Genomic DNA, 19356 nt, shown 5'->3' with positions numbered 1-19356 from the left:
TCGAATGAGTATAGATGTGCATTCAAAGAGAGTACACAAGCATCAAAACGTACAACTACGAAGCCACGCAAAGATTACGGTGTTCATTAGTGTGAACATAAAGATTGGAAGTTATCATAATGATATTCTCCAAGGAAAATTCATTCTTGATTAACCGACTTAGTGTCGATGATCCAAGAAGAGTCGATTATTATTGACAGCGATGTTGATACCTTCTTTTGCACTGGTACTAGGGCGATGAATTATAGATCCTCTAATCACCTCTTTTTAACTGTCCCGAACTGGCAGACAGAGTGTCTAGAAGGGCTGATGACAATCAGGCAGATCGGATCTGTACGAGCTCGTACAAAAAAAATTCAGAAGCTACAACTTAATGTGCCAAACATACGATAGAGCGAAGCTGCTGTCATATATATTTATGTATAGATATGATGATTAATTTGAAGTTGGCAAATGAAGATAGCTTGGTAATTAATATGAAGCTTGTAGACACTGCAGGCTCAATATAACAGAAGCCACTTGGCGCACGCAATAAGACTGATGTCTCGAGTCAGAACATATATTGAGGTGGCAGCAAAGACAAGAGCTACAAAGGTGGGAAAATTGGCCATTTCGCTAAGGACTGTTTGTTTGACGGCGGGTGCAGAAGATATGGTAACAAAGATCATATGGCAACCTTGTACAAACAGGCAGGACGGTATGGGCCGATCGGACGACGGCTGAGAAATAGAAAATAAAAACTTGGAGAGAAGAATTGCTGTTCGACTGTCGTCGAATGTCGGGCATGCTGGACAATGTGATGTAAGCTTGTTACCGAAAGGTTGGGCCGGTCTAAACATAAAGAAACAATATACATCCTCGATAGTATGGTATGGACGGATTGAGCTTACGCTTGGTTTTGCTGACACAGAGGGCTGGCAGACAGTCCATAGGGTTGACGCCAAGGTATTTGACGTGCCTTTACTGGGGTGGCGATGGATACAAGACTATGTATTTGAGTCGTCGCTGAGAGTCAGGACAGAGCGAAGGGCACCATGTGGAGAAAAGCATGACTGTGGTGGCAATTCAAGTTCCATGAGGTTGCATATGATATATGGCTACAGTTACCATGATCACAATACGACTAAAGCTCCATCAGATCGTTAATAAGGAGCACGTCGTTGAGAAGTGTTTCTGGAACGCTGATGGTCCCCACTAAGGAGCCTGTAACATTGGTGTTTCGATGCAAATCTTGTGCCGTTAAATCGACAATTCAAGTTTCGGCATATCCCAGTACTCAATGAAGAGGATATAGTGCGACGTGTATCAAAAAAATATAAATACTCCTCTAAGTCGGACACGGCGCGTGGCTGTTGATAGGTTGAGCTTGTACGTGAGTCCACAACGTACATACGCCTATTATTTTTAGGAAAAGCCATATCGATACCTGAAAAAACCAATAGAGTTGATCGATTCAGGATTCACATCCCAATCCCTAGTAAAAGATCTTTTGCGAGACCTTCATAAAGGGGTCTACATATACATAGCTAATGTCATCTTCGGATCTGTGGCCGAGGAGGAACACGCTATCTTTTCGAAGGAAGTACTACGCAGACGAAATGACCGACATATTAAAGTTCGTCTGGCGAAGTGCGAAGTCATGGAGAGGTTGACCGATGTGGGTGCCCAAGAGCAAAGAGGAACTATATGGTTTATATGATACAGTTAATTGATGGCACAGGTACGTACCGGACTTTGCTGTATTATTAGAGCCGTTGACTATATTACTGAAGAATAGGCTAATCTTGTAATAGGGTGTAGAAGAACAATATGCATGGGATGGATTTCCTGATATTCCAGCGCTAGCTTAACCGCAATATGATATGCTGTGAGGTTGATGGAATATCTTTTGGGATACCTTCAGGAATGATCATTCAGGCTCTTCGAGTACCGCGACGCCCGGAGGTGAGAGAAGTTCAGTTGTAGAGTATGGAGAGTGGCTGAAAGTACAAGACAATGGGATACAATAGACCTCTTCTCAAGTACGGTTTTCTCAGCTAGGACAATTCTCTAGTCTGAGAGAACCGAACTGAGTCTTTATTTGTGTTTTCACCAGACTCAGGATTTACTTGAGTGCTTCTCTCACACGCGGGAGTCCCGGTATAGCTTACCGGTTCTACCGCTAATACTTCTGATGACTTTAATATCAGAAAAATTACAATCCTAATTCCAAAACTCAGTATTTGATTAAAGGGGGTTTTGGGTTTTGGATTGGCTTTTTGATAATTTGGTTCCTAGATGCTACACAGTTCTGGTCTATACTGGACCACTGGATTGTGAGATCAAAACCGACGAAAATGATAGAATCGCGATTTGCCTTTTGGTTGCATCAAACCCGACGAAAAGGATAGAATCGCGATTTATTATAGGGTTGTAAGGGCAACAAGTATTCGAAAGGCACAGTAGTTTCTTTTTCCGGACGTACGTAAGACTATACCGGATGGAACGTTGTCACTACCTTATATTATGCGCGCGGCTGTAAGGCACTTCGGGCACGCGATATTCAGGATGCGACTTTCTTTGCAAAAATTAAAGAAGCGAGAGACAAGGAAACTTCTAGTCAGTTTCAGAGACAACTACTTAAGATCTTGTCAACGAAACAGGATGGCCGATATTCGGATCTACCTTGGTTCGCTATCACATATTACCTCGCCAACTTTCCAACATCGATGTCCGATCCATTAGTACTTTTCAATGCGATTGTGTATAAGGTACTTCGGGTACGAAATACGCGATATTCAGGATGCAACTTTCTTTGCAAATATTTAAGAAGCGAAGGACAAGGAAACTTCTAGTCAGTTTCAGAGACAACTACCTAAAATCTTGTCAACGAAACAGGATGGCCGATATTTTCGCTATTAAATATCACCTCGCCAACTTTCCAACATCGATGTCCGATCCATTAGTACTATTCAATGCGATTGTGTATAAGGTACTTTGGGTACGAAATATTCAGGATACGACATTGCAAAAAAAAATTCGGCAGTTTCAGAAACGACTACCTACATTCTTGTCGACGAAACAGGATGGCCGATATTCGAATATAACGTGGTTCGATAACACGAATAAACTCGCCAACTTCCCAACATTGATGTCCGATCCATTGGTACTATTCAATACGATTTGGCCTACGAGATGGCGACTGAACGAGAAGACACGTATCTGCATCAGACGACCAGTTCAGAGTCTCCATGCACATAACCGGCAGCAACGGAGTCATCATCTCGATGGTATCTTAAATGATAGATTCATAGGGAAGAACCGAATACGAAAGTCAAACATGAGACAAGAGCTAACTCCGACACCGCCACCTGCTTCTCAGCGGCAACCTAAGGCATCACCTATCGTGATATCGTCGCTTCTGGAGATGACGATGAGATGTGACTGTATGGTCAGCAACAATCAGGACTTCTACACTATTAGCATCCGACTAGATAAGCAAGGTTTGCGGGTTTTACAACTCGTATAAAGTGTGCAGAATCTATTGATATCATATAGTTAGATGTAAGCAGGCACTAGGAGGCTAATATGTATCTATCTACCAGTCTAGTATATTTTATAACATGCGAGTAATCTATACCAGCAAAAGATTATAGAGAACAAGGATGTCGATAAGAATATAGGCAAGTTGTCGACTACATATCGACTGGATCGAAAGGAAACACAGGTGTCCATCGATACCAGTAGTTGGTAGGTTTGTATATAACTTTAAAAAGACTTTGGTCAGAGTTAGAGGCATCACAGCAGAGTGTTGAACTGTCTTATTACAAGTACAGGTAGTTAGAAAAAGTCGGAAGCGAATGTGGTAACGCAGTTAAAGACGTTGAGCAAAGCGAGATGATCGTCCAGCTATTTTTGAAGAACTATCGACCGGGAATACTGGTATCAATCATGATTTCACCGGGAGAGGGAACGTCAGTATCTCACTACATATCGAAGTTATATACACAGATATCCGGTGCTCAAACTATGGACATGTCAGAGGTGTGTGCTACGGGTACGGACTGTATTCTGGTCGAATCTTCGTAGGAAAGACCAAGAGTTACTATATACAGTAATGCATCAATAATATCCAGCCAAGGTACGTGATATTCACGTTGAAGGACCTACGTATGGTATCGTGAAACAACTCTGACCTGACTTGTACCAAATTCTACTCAAGATCAACCAAGGCAGCAGCTATTACGAAATGATAATTCTATTCAAGATCAACCGAGGCAGCAGCTATTATACAGCTATTATGAAATGATAAATGCAGAAACATGCTTAAGTCAGAATCTTGCTAGTAGATATATGAATAAGGCGATGACCGAGAATGATAGCGAAAGGTACGGGATTGTACACGAATCCTAAGCAGTCTATATCTCAAGTGTATCATGAATACATTGACTGCGAAGTCAACCATATTAAGCGTCACGGGTACACAACTGCGAAGCGTATCTGAGGGCGAGCCGTTGTCGCGCCGGATTATCATTGAATTAATTGAACTGCCCATGTCCGGACACATGAAAGGCAAGTATGGCTGTCACGTGTTTAATATTGTTTCACGATTTAATATGCGATATTCTCTGGAAGATAAATCAATTCAAAAATATGGATGAGAGAATCTATATGTGTTTCGCAGATTCTGGCTGACCAGCTATTGTATGCACTGAGAACGGTAGTGAGTTTACAGGATTTGTTTTGACGACATTGTTACTCGTGGCATATCCTATTTATTACCCTTGTCTGGTTTTAGGGTTTAAGGGCTAGGGATACATCACTGTCACAATATTGGCTATGATGCTCACGATCTTGGACTTGCATATTAACAATCCTGGAAAACAAAACTGACCAAATAAACTTATCCTCCCATTTTAGACGTCTACTTTTTTTTCAACCGAGGTGGAGTTTTCACAAGAATTTATACTATTTTTCAGAGTTCCATGCAATTAACACACTCAATTAAATTCACGGCCGATGATAAACAAATCAATACATACATCGGTAATATAATAACCAGTTAAAGAATTATATAATTACCCGATCATTCAACGTATAAAGAAGCAGGAGTATAGCTAGCCATCGTTGAAAGGAGCTATCAACCACAAATAAATGAAGATAGTAACTGTTGAAGTGCGCTACCTTACATAAAAAGCACGTTCATCTACCGCATAATCAGAAGACTGATACTGTGAGCGGCTGTGAAATAAGCTAGCACGACTGCCATTTCCGACAATATAAGTCATTCACGGGATTTCAATGAGGGGTGCCAAGGATTTGCAGTTCGCAGACAGAGGGGAAGAAAGTTAGCAGATCGTGCCTGATTTGATCAAACCGAAGCATATTAGAAGATACTTTAAAAAAGTTCGCGCATACTGAAAGGTAAACATCTATGTGGATGCAATCGGATGAACGTATGTATAAATCTTCAGCAGCACAGGAACGCCGCGCCTTTTATAATGTTATCTATATATAATATGACGGAACAATAAGATACCGAGAGCACTTTGAAAATTTTACTTTTGGAATAAAAAAATGTCTATAAGTAATAACATTGGAACTGCGTAGCTGTTAATAATTAACAGGATAACAGCTAATGGATGCTATGTATTCAAAATGCAATTGGGTCCATCATGAAAACCAGGGAAAAAAATGCTTAAAACAATTGGCGCACAAGGACTCGAACCTTGGAGGTGAGACACCATATGATTTCTAATCATACCCTTTAACCGCTCAGGCATGCGCCAGATAACTTTCAGCTGTATTTTATAAATATATAATACAAATTATTTTAAATTTCGAATTGGTCTATACAAATGAGCACAGTCAGTACATTTTTCAATATTCAGCAAAATGCATACGAGCTAGCAGGTCCTGCGCATGGTGTATGTCCCAGTTCAAGAGCTGTTAAAAGCTTGAATCAATGCAATTATCGTTCGAGTAATGATAAACCAGATATTAGAATATCAGAAAATTGGTGGGCACCCTGTATTGTGAGTAAATATATGATCGTCTCTCCACCATATCAACTGCACAAGTGTAATTATTGCACACAGAATTCATAGCTAATACTTAAAAGTCAGTAACTAGCGCTATATAATTTTACATTGTTGCCATATTTTATCTGGCGCATGCCTGAGCGGTTAAAGGGTATGATTAGAAATCATATGGTGTCCCACCTCCAAGGTTCGAGTCCTTGTGCGCCAATTGAAATTTTTAATTAGTTGGAGTGACACCAATTTCGCAATGGCAATGTATTCTGATAATGATTACCGAGGTCTAAACCTTTGTTTCGCTCGAGTACCCTTTGTACGAGTAGTATGGAGAATCCAGGTCTCCTTTGCTTATCTCTAGTACTCTCCATACAAGTAGTATGGCGGGTCCTAGGTACTGTCTAAGCATTGCACGACGTTCAAGTTATTTATCAAACTTAAAATGTAGACTTCACAATCCAGAGTAAAGAATGATATTTCGTGGCATGTCTGATACTCCCGACAAAGATGAATCGCTCCGGGCTCTTCGCTCCTCTCAATTTACTCAGGTGATCTTTTATTTATATCTATATATAGCTCTCAAAACAGACACATTCATGATCAATACAGTTTATCGGCGATGAATAGCTCTCTGCAATACAACATTTTGAGAGGAATTCACGTGTAAACTCGTAAGGGAACCTATCACCAATAAGTAGACAATATTATCGGCCGGGAATAGGGTCACTGATAGGCAAAGACTTACTATGAGGTGTGCAAGCATAGCCGCTAGTGCATTCGGTACAGGGCTTCGCCATATTTCTAGGCACAATAAGCAAGCTCAGCGAGGCAAGGTCACCCACCGGCCGTGGGAGGTCTGCTTTCATATGGAGAAAGGTTCATATTACGTATGTACAGCAATGTAGCGCAGAGAATACAATTGTGCCACTTAGTTAAGATAGTCTATGACATCGGGTTGCACTTTCATTGATCACCAGTAGTGTTCGCAGAAAGCATAACCAAGAAAACTATTGTTATCACGAGGACCAGTTTAATACAATCACAGTATACACGATTAGCACCGCCTTGTTCGTAAATAGCGTTTCGGGTAATCTTAGTGCACGCATCGCACTATATCGATAGAATGCTTTATTCATTGAGACGAGGGTACCTCAGACTCGTTCGCCAGTGCAAATTGATGCCACACCGTCATGTGCAACTAGAAAATGGAAACTATGTGGCCGCTTGGAAACCTGGGCTAATCCTCAAAGACGACAAGGTCGCTTATCTGCGACTCGAGTACCGGACTGGCACGGCGTATTTTGTATCAACAATCAACGCACAGTATTTACAGCATAACTTCAGTTACACATGAAATGCAAGTCATTTTTTTGGGACAACGAGTTACGTTGCAGGCAAGCTACAATTGAGCTAGATACGATCAAATAGACTCAAAATCAAATACTCAGCATGTATACTGCACACCACTTGATATACTGTATATTCAAATCTCGACATGATTATCAGCACCACACCATACAATAAGCTAGCTCCCTTTATTAAGTCGTCGATACCTCACTTCAGTGTTTACATTGTCATTCCGTTGCCTCGGTGCAGCGGGGGAGTGGAATGCGACGTTGTCCTCATCGAAAATCACCTCTTCGGTCCCTAGCGTCTGTGCTCTATTTGGGACGCGTTGACTCACCGGAGTGAATTGCCTTAGCTGTCCCTTCCTACTGTAGCTCGAGTTGCGGCTTAAACTACCAGTGCGGTGAAAATCGAAAATTGATCATGTGTTATACATGAGTGAAATTTGATTTAATATGTAATTATTTTATACCTGAGAGTTTGCGAATACATCTCTATATCGTAGTTATCACATCATCAGTAATCCTGCTCAAACCAATAGATGCACATTTAAACTCACGACACTGTGCATCATTGCGGCATGCACTCAATTGGAGACCAACATCAAACTTTATCAGTGCCTATGGGATGCAATAGGAGCTGTATGATAAACGCACATCTTCGTGCACTACATACATAGGTTAGTGTCCATTCCACATTTGGGTTAAAAATTTAACACTCATTTTGACAAATCGCCCTATCCACCATGATAATTCACACGTCACACCATACGTTGAAAGAAAAACGAAACATATGTATCGATTACAACATGACGAATGAGTTGCGCAGAAACCAATAAGTCCTCCACATAGCACATATCAAGGCGACTGTGTATTGCTTAAATACAGCTTCATACTGTGGAGCACAATTAAATCCCCCACAAAAGCGATTTATTTAAATAGCACGCATAAGCCAAACATATACGGTACGTATTGGTATATGCAGGGATTCTACGGAATCGCCAGACGCTCGCGAACTGCGTTAACAGCGAAGGCGATGAACAGCGACATACAAACATTATACAAGTAGTGTCTACTAGCTCCACAAAGAGAGCTATACGCCTTCAACTGCTTGAGATATGCACTTACCTTTCTGATTTGGAGTGCGAGGCAGTGACCGATGGACCCGAACTCAAACCTTGCGACTTTGTAGCCGCAGGGGTACTTGGTGGCGGGGCCGCAAAATTGCTTGTCAGTATGTCCGCCGGTATAGCGAAGGAGAGTGAGTTCGGACTCACGAGTTTGTCATGGATGGTACGATGTACGCGGCCGACGACGATCTAAGCACGTGAACGCGTAACAACAAAGCGCAAAGTTCTTAAATTCAGATCACATGCACACGCATAGAGGAGGCTTCTAACCAACTAGTGCAAGGTACTCCGTTCGCAATGAAAAGCTGTGCAATACAAAAATGAAACAATTGACAACACACTCCATGCCAAAGGCTTTGCGTTCTAGAACGGAGAGGCACCTCAACTTTATACTAAATATTATGCAATGCACAGTTGGATACTGTTTGAAGAAGAAAAGTTTTATCGCGGTGTATTGGTTTGGAATGGACTTTCCATTTTACTGTTGATTGTGTTAGATCGAAACAGTGCCGCCCGTAGCCCGGCACCCTACCAAACCCGGAGCTGGGTGCTTGATGCGACCACCACTGACCGACTATATTGTGTCGTGTATGTATACTCATTAGTACAGTACACTGTACATACTTCCGAGTACGTATCCGTACAAGTTTCAATAGGTATTGAAACACGTTTAGCCAGCAGTGTATCTGTCATTGTCATCATGAACCACAACGGACGTTCAGTGTTTAAAACGAAAAACGCAAAGATAATGAACGTGCCACATCGATTCATATATTTTCGACACGTTATATGCTTAACGTTTAACGCATCAGGAATAAAAGTTTAACATAAATGTCAATAGGGATAAAATGTTATACTTATGCCGAAGTTTTGGAGCGATCTGATTGAATCGTTTAAATTTGACGTATTCTTGTGTGACGAAGATCCAAAACTCTAAAAAGTACCATACATCAATACCGTTACATACTGCACATGGTGAGGGTATACGAAAACTCAGCATTGAATACGATAAAACTGAGCCTTTCATACAGCAACACACATGCATTGGTTTCCACCGCCACCTCATAACCGATTTGTACACACAAGTAATGAAACTGCTCTATATATACGCACACTGATGATAGCCATACTACATAAGCAGCTTGCGAATGCAAAGATGCCGCGCACAAGCCCACAATGAGAACTCTCTGACACCGTAAGCACAGCTAAGTATTGCACCAATGGGGTGCATCAACGCTGGATATACTACTGTTCTTGACATGCCTCTGCATATATCGATCCATTGAAAATTGAATACAGATAACGCTGCCCTCACACACCTCCAGAAGTTTTGGCGGGTCGTGGACTCTGGTAGCGGCACCTATTACAGTGCCGAGCTGGAAGTCTAGAATTGGATCGCCATCGAAGCACACGGACATGTCTGTTCCAATTTGCCCGGGCAAGAATATTCGCATCTGTATGTTATTAGGGTTGCTGTTGGTCAATAGCGTCCAAAAAGGCAAAAACAAAAAAACAAAAAGAAAAGCTCCTGCAAAATCGCAGATGTAATCAGTACACCAATTTCTACTTTAATTTCAGTCAAGCTTTCAATGTCGATAGAATTGATAACTCTACAAATGGTAATAATTGAAGTCTGGCAAGTAGGTTAACTTCAGAAAGCTGGAATCGATGCAAGCTTCCATCCGGAAATGTTGTAAACAACAGATCTATACGTCTGAGCGGTACGATGTACCACAGGACAATTTTATGCGTACACCACACTTGGAATTCGGCGTAAGGCCAACTGTATTGTTACGGTAAGAGTTAAGATTAATTCGACATATGAATATGACAAAATGTGTACGGTTATGTGCTAGGGTTTCGGATAGCATTCACACATTCTAGCGACACTGGAGTTACTCTAGATTAACGCCTCAGTCGACCTCTACGGAATCTAAATCGCGGCATATAGTGTTCCTAGGATGCAGGATAGAGGTAAAAGTACGCAAACAAATCGTCGTCTCGTAGGCAGTAGAGGTAGCCAAGAGCTATAACTATCCGATTTGTCTACCATAGCAATTTCACATACCAGGCCTTCGAAGCGCTGCAATGTGACCGACAGGGCCAAAGGCATCACAGCAAATCTCGCAACTGGGTAGTTGAGCACGACATCTACTTCTACGGAGACAGACATGGTACCTACCCATCCCACACGCGCCAGCAATGTCTTCATGTTTAAATGTTGGAACAAGCGGCCAGGAATGAGTGCTCCCCGTTACTGACATACCCACGGCAGTAAACGAATTGACAAGACGATACGAATCATACAATAGGTAATGCCTTATTGTGAGTCTGTGGCGACACTTGTTAAAGTATATTAAAAAGCACGATAAACAGATGCCAATGACAGCAACGCAACATTTGCATCGCATCGTAGAAATATGTACTGTGCCACCGGCAAAACCATTCACCTTTTCATCATTTAAAAGGGTAAAAAATCCACCCGACCCCAACCACATGCGTAACATTGAGAACAACGATTATTATATGAACAATCGAAGGGAGAAACAAATATGTTGGAAAGGATCAACACTCACGCCATGTACTGTACACACACGAACGTACCATGTTGCTACCCTCGACATCTTGGATCGCTGCCTCTCGGAGTTGCGGCATCTCCGTTGGCAGCGTAAAATCCACAATTCTGATGCTCCCCTGAGAGCAATGCAATGCAATTTGGACAGACAAATGTGACGCACTTGTAATCAGAAGATCAAATCCATCAAATTTGTTAGACCATCGAATTCAGTACAGCATGCTTTGACTTGGTTCGTTACATATATAGCCATACACTCTTTCACACCTCCAAAAGCAAGTTCATGACTCAAAATACCTTGCACTTCACGATCTATACGATTACATCACAGGTCCAGGGACACATGGGCGTCTTAGAACACGTACATCTACATCAATCAACTAACACTGCGAGATCAGTTGTCGTTGGCACCAAACATACGATGAAATCTGGAAGATCATCTCCGCTCAGCGCGTATTTAATGCGGTTCAGCACAAAGGCCTTAAGTTGTCGATGGCGCAACGACACGTACACACTCTGCAAGACGGCCGAGAGCCAATCACATGTCTCTGGTTCACTGTCTGCGATACTCTCAAGGGTGGGCTGCATTTATATATAGTATACAATTATAATGTTGGGGAGGGGACCGCGTAAACTTGGATATGTCAGACAACAGAGTTCGGAAGAAAAAAAAATGACGATATCGGTATTTATGGAAGAGCACGTGTGCCAAATCAAAAATGACAATATCGATATTTATGTTAGAGCATGTGTGCCAAATCTAATCACAAAATATACATATCTATAATATATACAAACAGATATGCATACGTACATACATACATACATACATTCATACATACATTTACAAACACATATATATACATATATATATATATATATATATATATATATAATATATATATCTATATATATACATATACAAATATAAATAAATATAAATATACATATGTAGATGTATATATATATGTAATATATATATATATATATATATATATATATATATATATATATATATATTATATACATATATATATATATATTATATATATATATATATATATATATATATATATACATATATGTATATATATATATATATATGTTACACACACACATATATATATATACACATATACAAATTCACGTCGATATATATATGTAAATATGCATCGATATATGCTAATATTTGCACGAGTGTATGTTTAATGTTACCAGTCTTGAGCTACCTAGACATGCTTGTGACTAGATTGAGTTAGTTGTATTCATTATTCTTATATGAGTTAGTATATATTACATGATGTACAACTTACTACACTGCAAATACTCATATTTGTTCACAGTAGTTGATAACAAACCCACACGTCTAGATGTTGACTTACCATTTCCTGCACGTACGCTGCCTTCTGTATCTCAACTCCATCCTTCGTAGTATTGTGCCGCAGGCAGAAGTAATAAAATATAAATATGAACAGACACAGCAGCACGGATTGACCAAAGAGGAATCCATAGACGAATTCGACCTGCATATTGATGTAATGTGGGCTGACTTATTCAAGAGTGAATTGCGATCAAATTCTTTCAGTAACTATTATATGGACGGAAACTTCCAGTCAGTATTCCTTGTAGCTAGTGCTTGGCTACCTCATAAATAACTAATCGAATGCTAATGTGCGTGTTGGTTGCAACTTGCTATGCTTGTATTGAACGATGACCCGTGTCACTTGATATTATAATATCATGCATAGTTACGAGAGGTGTTCGCCGAACTCCCAGCAGATTGAACGCTATGTGCATGTATTTATTTTTTAATACTGCTGTATGTATTACGCGTCATACTTAGGTGGGCTTGTTTTCAGAAAAATTATATATTTGTGAGAAGAGTCAGAGAGCGGAGAGTCCCTGAGACTTGAGATCCCACTTGTTGTTGTCGGCATTTCGGCAACTCGGCACTCTCGGCTGCGCCTTGATAAAAAGCTCTTTGCTTTTTAATATTTAAAAGTACCCCCAAAAAAATGGCATTTTGATGATTATCTCTTGCCATATTTAGACCAACTTATATCTGGCGGGAGTTTTACTTGGGTGTGTAATATTTCCTCATGATGACTCATTGAGATTGTGAGACAGACTGAGACAGACAGCGGGTATAAGGTTGGCACGTTTCGTGTAGATACTTCTAAATAAATCACAGCATGATGGTTTAGCGTACTCTACACACCTCTATCCACAGCCTTAATAGAAGCGTGCAAGCATGTCCAATATTACGCATATATAGCCAGCCTATCACAGTATGCAGCCGTTTGTAGCCATACACATAGGTGCCGGGTACCATTCAACACAGAACGAAGCCAAGTACAAGAAATTATGTACAATGGCGAGTGATGCAGCAATCGAAGCTATGAAGGCTGGCGCTAGTGCCACACTGGGTGTGTGTGCAGCTATACGAGTTTTAGAGGTATGTGTGAATGTGTATTATTTATGTTAAGTGGATACGCAAGAACTTGTAGCATATAAGTGTAGCGAATATTTACCCTTGTTTCGTACGTTGCGAGGTGTTGTTCTTGCTTGCCTTGAGAAATAGCAGCTTGCACGCATCAACCTACAGTGTAATGTGTATACAACCGCGATTTGGTGATGGATTTGTCTGCGTACCTGAATTTCTACATGCTTATATGTATGTTTGCATACATATGTTTAATTTCATCTTAATGTATCAAACATTTGTACCTGAATTTCCACTGGATAACAAGTGTCGCGTGCACCGGCCCTCGCACTTTTCTTTCTACCAATATCAAATTAATATATGCATCATATTACGTGCCCAAAAATAGAGGTACACATCTGTATTTATTTCCAATGTATACTTGTATGGGAGCAGATACACTCTCGTTAGGATATAAATCATGTATTAATCGGTATTCGAATAGCCAGCATGAAAGTATATGAATAGTTGCAACCATAGAAATTGCCGCTTACCGGGGTTGTGTACCATCTGCTTATTTGCACTCAGTACGAGTAATTTTTGTGCAGCGAATAGTGATTTGTAAGATGTGAGGAATATACTCGTCAGCCAACATGGTTAGTATATTGTTCCAGCGTCAGACACTTCAATCCCGATCATAGCTCCAATACCATGGTCTATGCGAATTTAAGCAGTTAGAACTTAATAGGGGCACTAAAACATTCCAGCTTTCAGGTATTACGAGTCCTTGCCATCAGTAGCTCTGAAGGGCGAGAAGTATATACACTCTACATCGACTTAATAGTACTTTAGTGTGAGTGCCTTAGTATCATGCAAGCCTAACTTTTCGCTGTAGAACTCATATTCTCGTTTAGCTATATTAATCGGGTATTGTTCGCAATATGCCGGACACATTTGGTTATAGATACATATACTGAGGAGTACATATGTTTTAAAATCAAACACATGCGTATACACTCACGTATAAAACCAAATGTATCGCAGTATCCGATTGACTTCCAGCCACTAGCACTGTCCATTGGCGTGTTTTCATATTGTCTTCGCATGAAACTTCAGGATAGCTCGCTCACAAACGCTGGTTACGGTTCAAATTTGAATGCCGATGGATATGTTGAATGCGATGCAGGGATCATGGAGGGTAGCAACGGACTCAGTGGCGGTGTAGCGGCTGTTAGAGGTGTACACGATAGTGTTTTGCTACTTGTTTCCAATGCACATGCATATATAAATCATGTATTAATCGGTATTCGAATAGCCAGCATGAAAGTATATGAATAGTTGCAACCATAGAAATTGCCGCTTACCGGGGTTGTATACCATCTGCTTATTTGCACTCAGTACGAGTAATTTTTGTGCAGCATTCGTATATGTATACGTACTTGAGTTATTGCCTTTATACAAATCTGCTCATAGTGCTCTGCTACATTTTGACTTGACCCTAACTTGGCTTGCGTCTTGCTTACCGCGCAAATATCCATACTAGCAACTCATACACCTGCACTACGAAGGGTCTATATGACCAGGTGAAAATATGATAAGAGTTTATGCGGTTTATGCTAGGCTGTGTTTCCAAATGAGATCATAGCTTAAGCACACTGGTTGCAATTATGTGTAGCATCGTTTCGAGCATACATATCGCGTACTTTAGTAGTTGAGATAGCTCAATCGACTGAAAGATGTTTGAGTCTTTGAGGATATGATCAGCACATTGATCGACACCGCCACTCACTTGCGATGCTGCAATGGGAGCTTACTTTATATGTTATCGTGCATGAGTATTCCGTAGCTTGGCTAACTCCATAGATATGGCTGTTGAATAAAGTATTTCTTCAAGGATCTACAATGCTAAGTTATGAAGTAGAAGGGTTCTCACACTGACTATTAATAGAGGATAATCAGAGCATACAAACTCAAGCATATATAACAGCAATGTCAAATATGTCCTGGTGGGATGCCACAGACTTGCACTCACTGCCTCGGGTGTCAAATACTCACATCAACCGTAGTTTCATAAGTCTGATTTTTGTATGATATGGTTCTTTTATCATAGGCGTGGACAATCCTATAGACTTAGCCTATGAGGTCATGAAGTGTCAGGCCGATGGGAGCTGTGCAGGTCTTATCCCTCCACTGTAAGTATACGAGATGCAATGCATGTGTCACATAACCAGCATGTGGTAAAGTATATTGAGTATGGTGTTCAAGTTTGGGCTTATGTATGTAGTAATGGATCATCCACCTTTATTCTTATCGCATGTACATATTCTTATCGCATGTACATATACAGCCCCGTTTACTGATATGGCCAGACGACATTCGTGCTCGTTCGTGTAAGGATCTATCGTCGGTCTATATAAACATACACAACTCGGATTGGGTAAAAAACCGCCGATGGTTGGACGTGCCCCTGCCGGAATTATTGCACTTATAGTTTTTTAACAGCTCTTCATACCAGCCTTGTCGGTACCCTAATCAATGACACATCTTGATGATATTCGGTTCACTCTCGTTTCCTACGTAGCTTGCTTTGTGGGGATGGAGCCAGGGCTTTCGCCAAGAAACGCATGCCTCAGCATCTGGCGTATGATGCCGAACTCGATAGTCACCATATCACAGGTATGCGTGCAACATAGTTCTGCCCCGATACATAAATGAATCAAGACGGCCAAGGCTGATTTGTATACCTGTTCCTTAAAGTTTTAGTTACTTTTGTCATGACATCAACTGGTTCCTTGCGCAGTAGACGATACATTTCGTATCATCAAGTATAGCCTAAAAGTATTCATGTGTCATTCGTAATATCCTGTGATTCCAATTTGTCACGAGCGTTTGTGTATGTGCGTAGTGAGTTACGAGTGAGGACTTGTATGAAATGAGATCAGATCATGGTTCCGAGCTAGGTGAAAGATCTTCCATCTCAAGCCTGAGTATAGGCGTTAATATGTAAGTATAAGTTTTTACAGAGACAACCAAACAACTCTTGTGTTCGATTCACATCTTTCTGTCACGACCTTCGGTTCTCACTGTATCTCTGTATATATAGAAGTATCAAATTAGACTGGTTGGTGAAGCTGATTGACTGATTTCATTGCGATACATGATGAATTCATAGTGGAAGTCCGAGAACCTGTCAGCACCATTCTAAATGTCGTGTAAGTGTGCAAACAGGTTCGTAAGTACACCCATCGTGCAAACTTCAGTACTGTCAATCTCTACGAATAGAGAAACACTCATGTATAATAGATTGCCCGCCATCACTCAGAGAGCAGTAGGCAGAAGTACAAGTCGAATAAGCAGACATTAAGGGATTGGAGAGAAGCCAGGGTGGCGAGCCTGCAATCCGATGCTGGTGATGACTGTTTGGCAAAGAATTCAAAAAGAGCGAGGGTATGCTAAAAGACAGCGAGCACCGAATTTCTATTTTAGGAATACGCATAGCATTTGTGTATGACCATGTGAGCTCTGGAGAACGTGTATCGAATATTTAAGGAGCGGTGTCTGTGAAGTTCACTTTGATTCGGAAAGTGTCGCATCTGATTTGCTGTTTGGTGTAGGCATATTCTCGGCCAAGCCTCATTGTCGAGGTAGTAATTTACGAATGACTTAAGAAAAAATTTAACGACTTTTCGAGAGTTTAGGATCTATTGCTATCTAAATTCGCCCGATTCCCTTATCACTATAATTAGGTGCGTCGGCTCACAAAAACATAGTTAGACGGGAATAGTATTTGATTTTCCTCCATTCGCTCGGTATATGGGTAGGGTTGCGTTGTCTTGATGTATGTTTGACAACATTGTCTCTTCCATGATGGTCGATACGTTATTTTGTGGGTGTTTGATATCAATTTTACCAACAGACAGACTTCACTCAAGATACGGTAGGAGCCATATGTAGCGATTCGAATGGCAGCGTCACCAGTGGAGTTTCGAGTGGTGGCATATCGTTGAAAATGCCAGGTCGAGTGGGTGAGGTAGGTGAATATTAGTCTCGATGCCTGTTGCCGCCGATGTGGTCGTAGAAGGTTATTTTTTTCTCTTCTCGCTGCCTCAAAAAGTGATAATAGTAGAACACAAGTACGTGGGCGTAGAGAACACTTAGACAAGAGACGCAGACTGGCTTCATTTCTACATGAATTTGTCTGCACAACTTCATAGACTTGCTGATCTTAAACTCACACACTGTCTCCATAGCGCGTGTACAGTCTAGTAATGGACTTAAAACATATCATACACAGGCCGCATTGTACGGATGCGGGTGCTACGCCGATAGTGATCCCCAGAAATCAAAAGACCAGGAGAGGGGGTCAGAACCGAGTGGCGTGGGTGTTAGCATATCAGGGACAGGCGAGTATATACAGAGATCAATGCTCGCTCTGAATTGTGGGCAACAGCTCGCGCGTGAAAATGATGCCGACCCAGCCACAACATTACACGGCACAATCACAAGGGAAATGCTAGGTAATTGCAAAGTTTCAATAGCACAACGTGACCGGTATAATGTTAGTCATATATATCGAAGACCTTTGTCCAAGTCTTTTTGATATATTTCCCAACCCTGGGGTCATCATAATCGACAATACATCCATATTTTATATATTTATAAATTTCATGCAACCTTATAACAGATTGCCGATTTTTGAGGAATGTGAAGGCGAAGCCAGTCGGCGTGTTGGCAGTAAAACGTAATGTAGAAGGACTTGAGGTGATTTATGCGCACAACACTGCCAGTTTTGGTTTAGGATACCGCCTGGGGGATGCGAAGGCCGTGGTAGGTAGTCTGGCGTACTAGATTGATAGTTCGTTGTCCGCATATATCGTCACCCATATTCTACATATTATGTATACGTGGCACCGTTTGCTCGTCTTCGAACTCAAATTGTTCTTTTTTCATGTCTAGGGATATCCCAAATGTAGTTCTGAGACCTGATAGTAAAGAAATTCACCGTATTCGAATTCGCGTGGACAAATGACATGGACTTGGCGTTACAACGATGTTTTTTATCTTGCCTCATCGAAATCTGTTTCTACTGCCCTTCTAATTTTCACAGGCAATTATGTCAAGGCTTGATTCTCTGTCAGCAAACACACTCAAAACCTCAAGCATATTTTGTAAGTACGCTTGACATTAAGATTACAATAATAGTGTAAATATGGAAGTCATACTTTGGAATTCATTGAAAAGCAACACACTGAAGGCCTCAAGCCTCGCACAGCTCCAATTGCAATGGGTTGGTCCTGACAAGTCGTATGAAGTTGTACGCAGACAGATACACTTGATTGCCCGATATACTTTCAATAAAATGCAATTCGGGGGCAAGTATGCACATATGATACTATCTTAGGACGCAAGGACCGTAGGTTATGCAAGGTTGACTGCGTACTGTACAACCTAAATAAGGCCCGAACTGGTCAGGTTAGTTTTCAGAATTCCAGATTTCTTCTTCTGTTGAGAATGTGTCAGTTTGTGGATCCCTTTCACGTGTAAGTTGTGAATTTTTCAAGAATCAAATATATCGTACCATAGGCACACACCGATAAAGCTAAAACATTACAAGGTGTCGTACTGATATGAAACGAAAAACGAAAGGCATTTCAACAACAATATTTGTATATCACCAGGGTTTATATTGTATATACACTATAATATATATATAAGTATATATATATATATATATATATATATATATATATATATATATATATATATATATATAAAGTGTGTGTGTGTGTGCGTGTGTATGTATTTATGTACATATACATGCGTACATACGTGCATACATACGTACATATATACGTACACACACACACAC

The 19356-nt window shown here is 40.7% G+C and overlaps 2 protein-coding genes and 2 non-coding genes across 5 annotated transcripts; 2 read left to right on the top strand and 2 right to left on the bottom strand.

The window, feature by feature from the left end:
• Positions 1-5686: 5686 nt before the first annotated feature.
• SARC_30067 lies at positions 5687-5768 on the bottom strand. The gene has a single exon. It is a non-coding gene; the product is annotated as a tRNA-Ser (tRNA).
• Positions 5769-6146: 378 nt separating this feature from the next.
• On the top strand, positions 6147-6228 carry SARC_30066. Its single transcript has one exon. It is a non-coding gene; the product is annotated as a tRNA-Ser (tRNA).
• A 1311-nt stretch (positions 6229-7539) lies between these two features.
• Positions 7540-12890, bottom strand: SARC_03538 (hypothetical protein; the record flags this gene model as incomplete). The annotated part of the gene is made up of 7 exons (XM_014302665.1): positions 12448-12890; positions 11486-11647; positions 11095-11184; positions 10559-10696; positions 9810-9944; positions 8489-8679; positions 7540-7753 (listed from the first exon to the last, which is right to left on the bottom strand). The coding sequence occupies exons 1-7, from the start codon at positions 12592-12594 to the stop codon at positions 7540-7542; spliced, it is 1077 nt and encodes a 358-aa protein (XP_014158140.1). The 5' UTR covers positions 12595-12890.
• A 368-nt stretch (positions 12891-13258) lies between these two features.
• SARC_03537 lies at positions 13259-18871 on the top strand. 2 transcript variants are annotated; one of them, XM_014302664.1, is made up of 9 exons: positions 13259-13520; positions 14604-14724; positions 15598-15679; positions 16069-16163; positions 16810-16934; positions 17404-17517; positions 17782-18004; positions 18172-18314; positions 18595-18871. In XM_014302664.1, exons 1-9 carry the CDS (start codon positions 13356-13358, stop codon positions 18667-18669), a joined length of 1143 nt encoding a protein of 380 aa, XP_014158139.1. In that variant the 5' UTR covers positions 13259-13355; the 3' UTR covers positions 18670-18871. The 2 variants fall into 2 exon arrangements, with proteins under 2 accessions (XP_014158139.1, XP_014158138.1); XM_014302663.1 differs by having other exon boundaries at positions 16791-16934.
• The last annotated feature ends 485 nt before the right edge of the window (positions 18872-19356 follow it).

Source organism: Sphaeroforma arctica (genome assembly GCF_001186125.1).
Source record: "Sphaeroforma arctica JP610 unplaced genomic scaffold supercont1.182, whole genome shotgun sequence".
NCBI lineage: Eukaryota > Ichthyosporea > Ichthyophonida > Sphaeroforma > Sphaeroforma arctica.
This window is presented reverse-complemented; position numbering and strand designations above follow the sequence as displayed.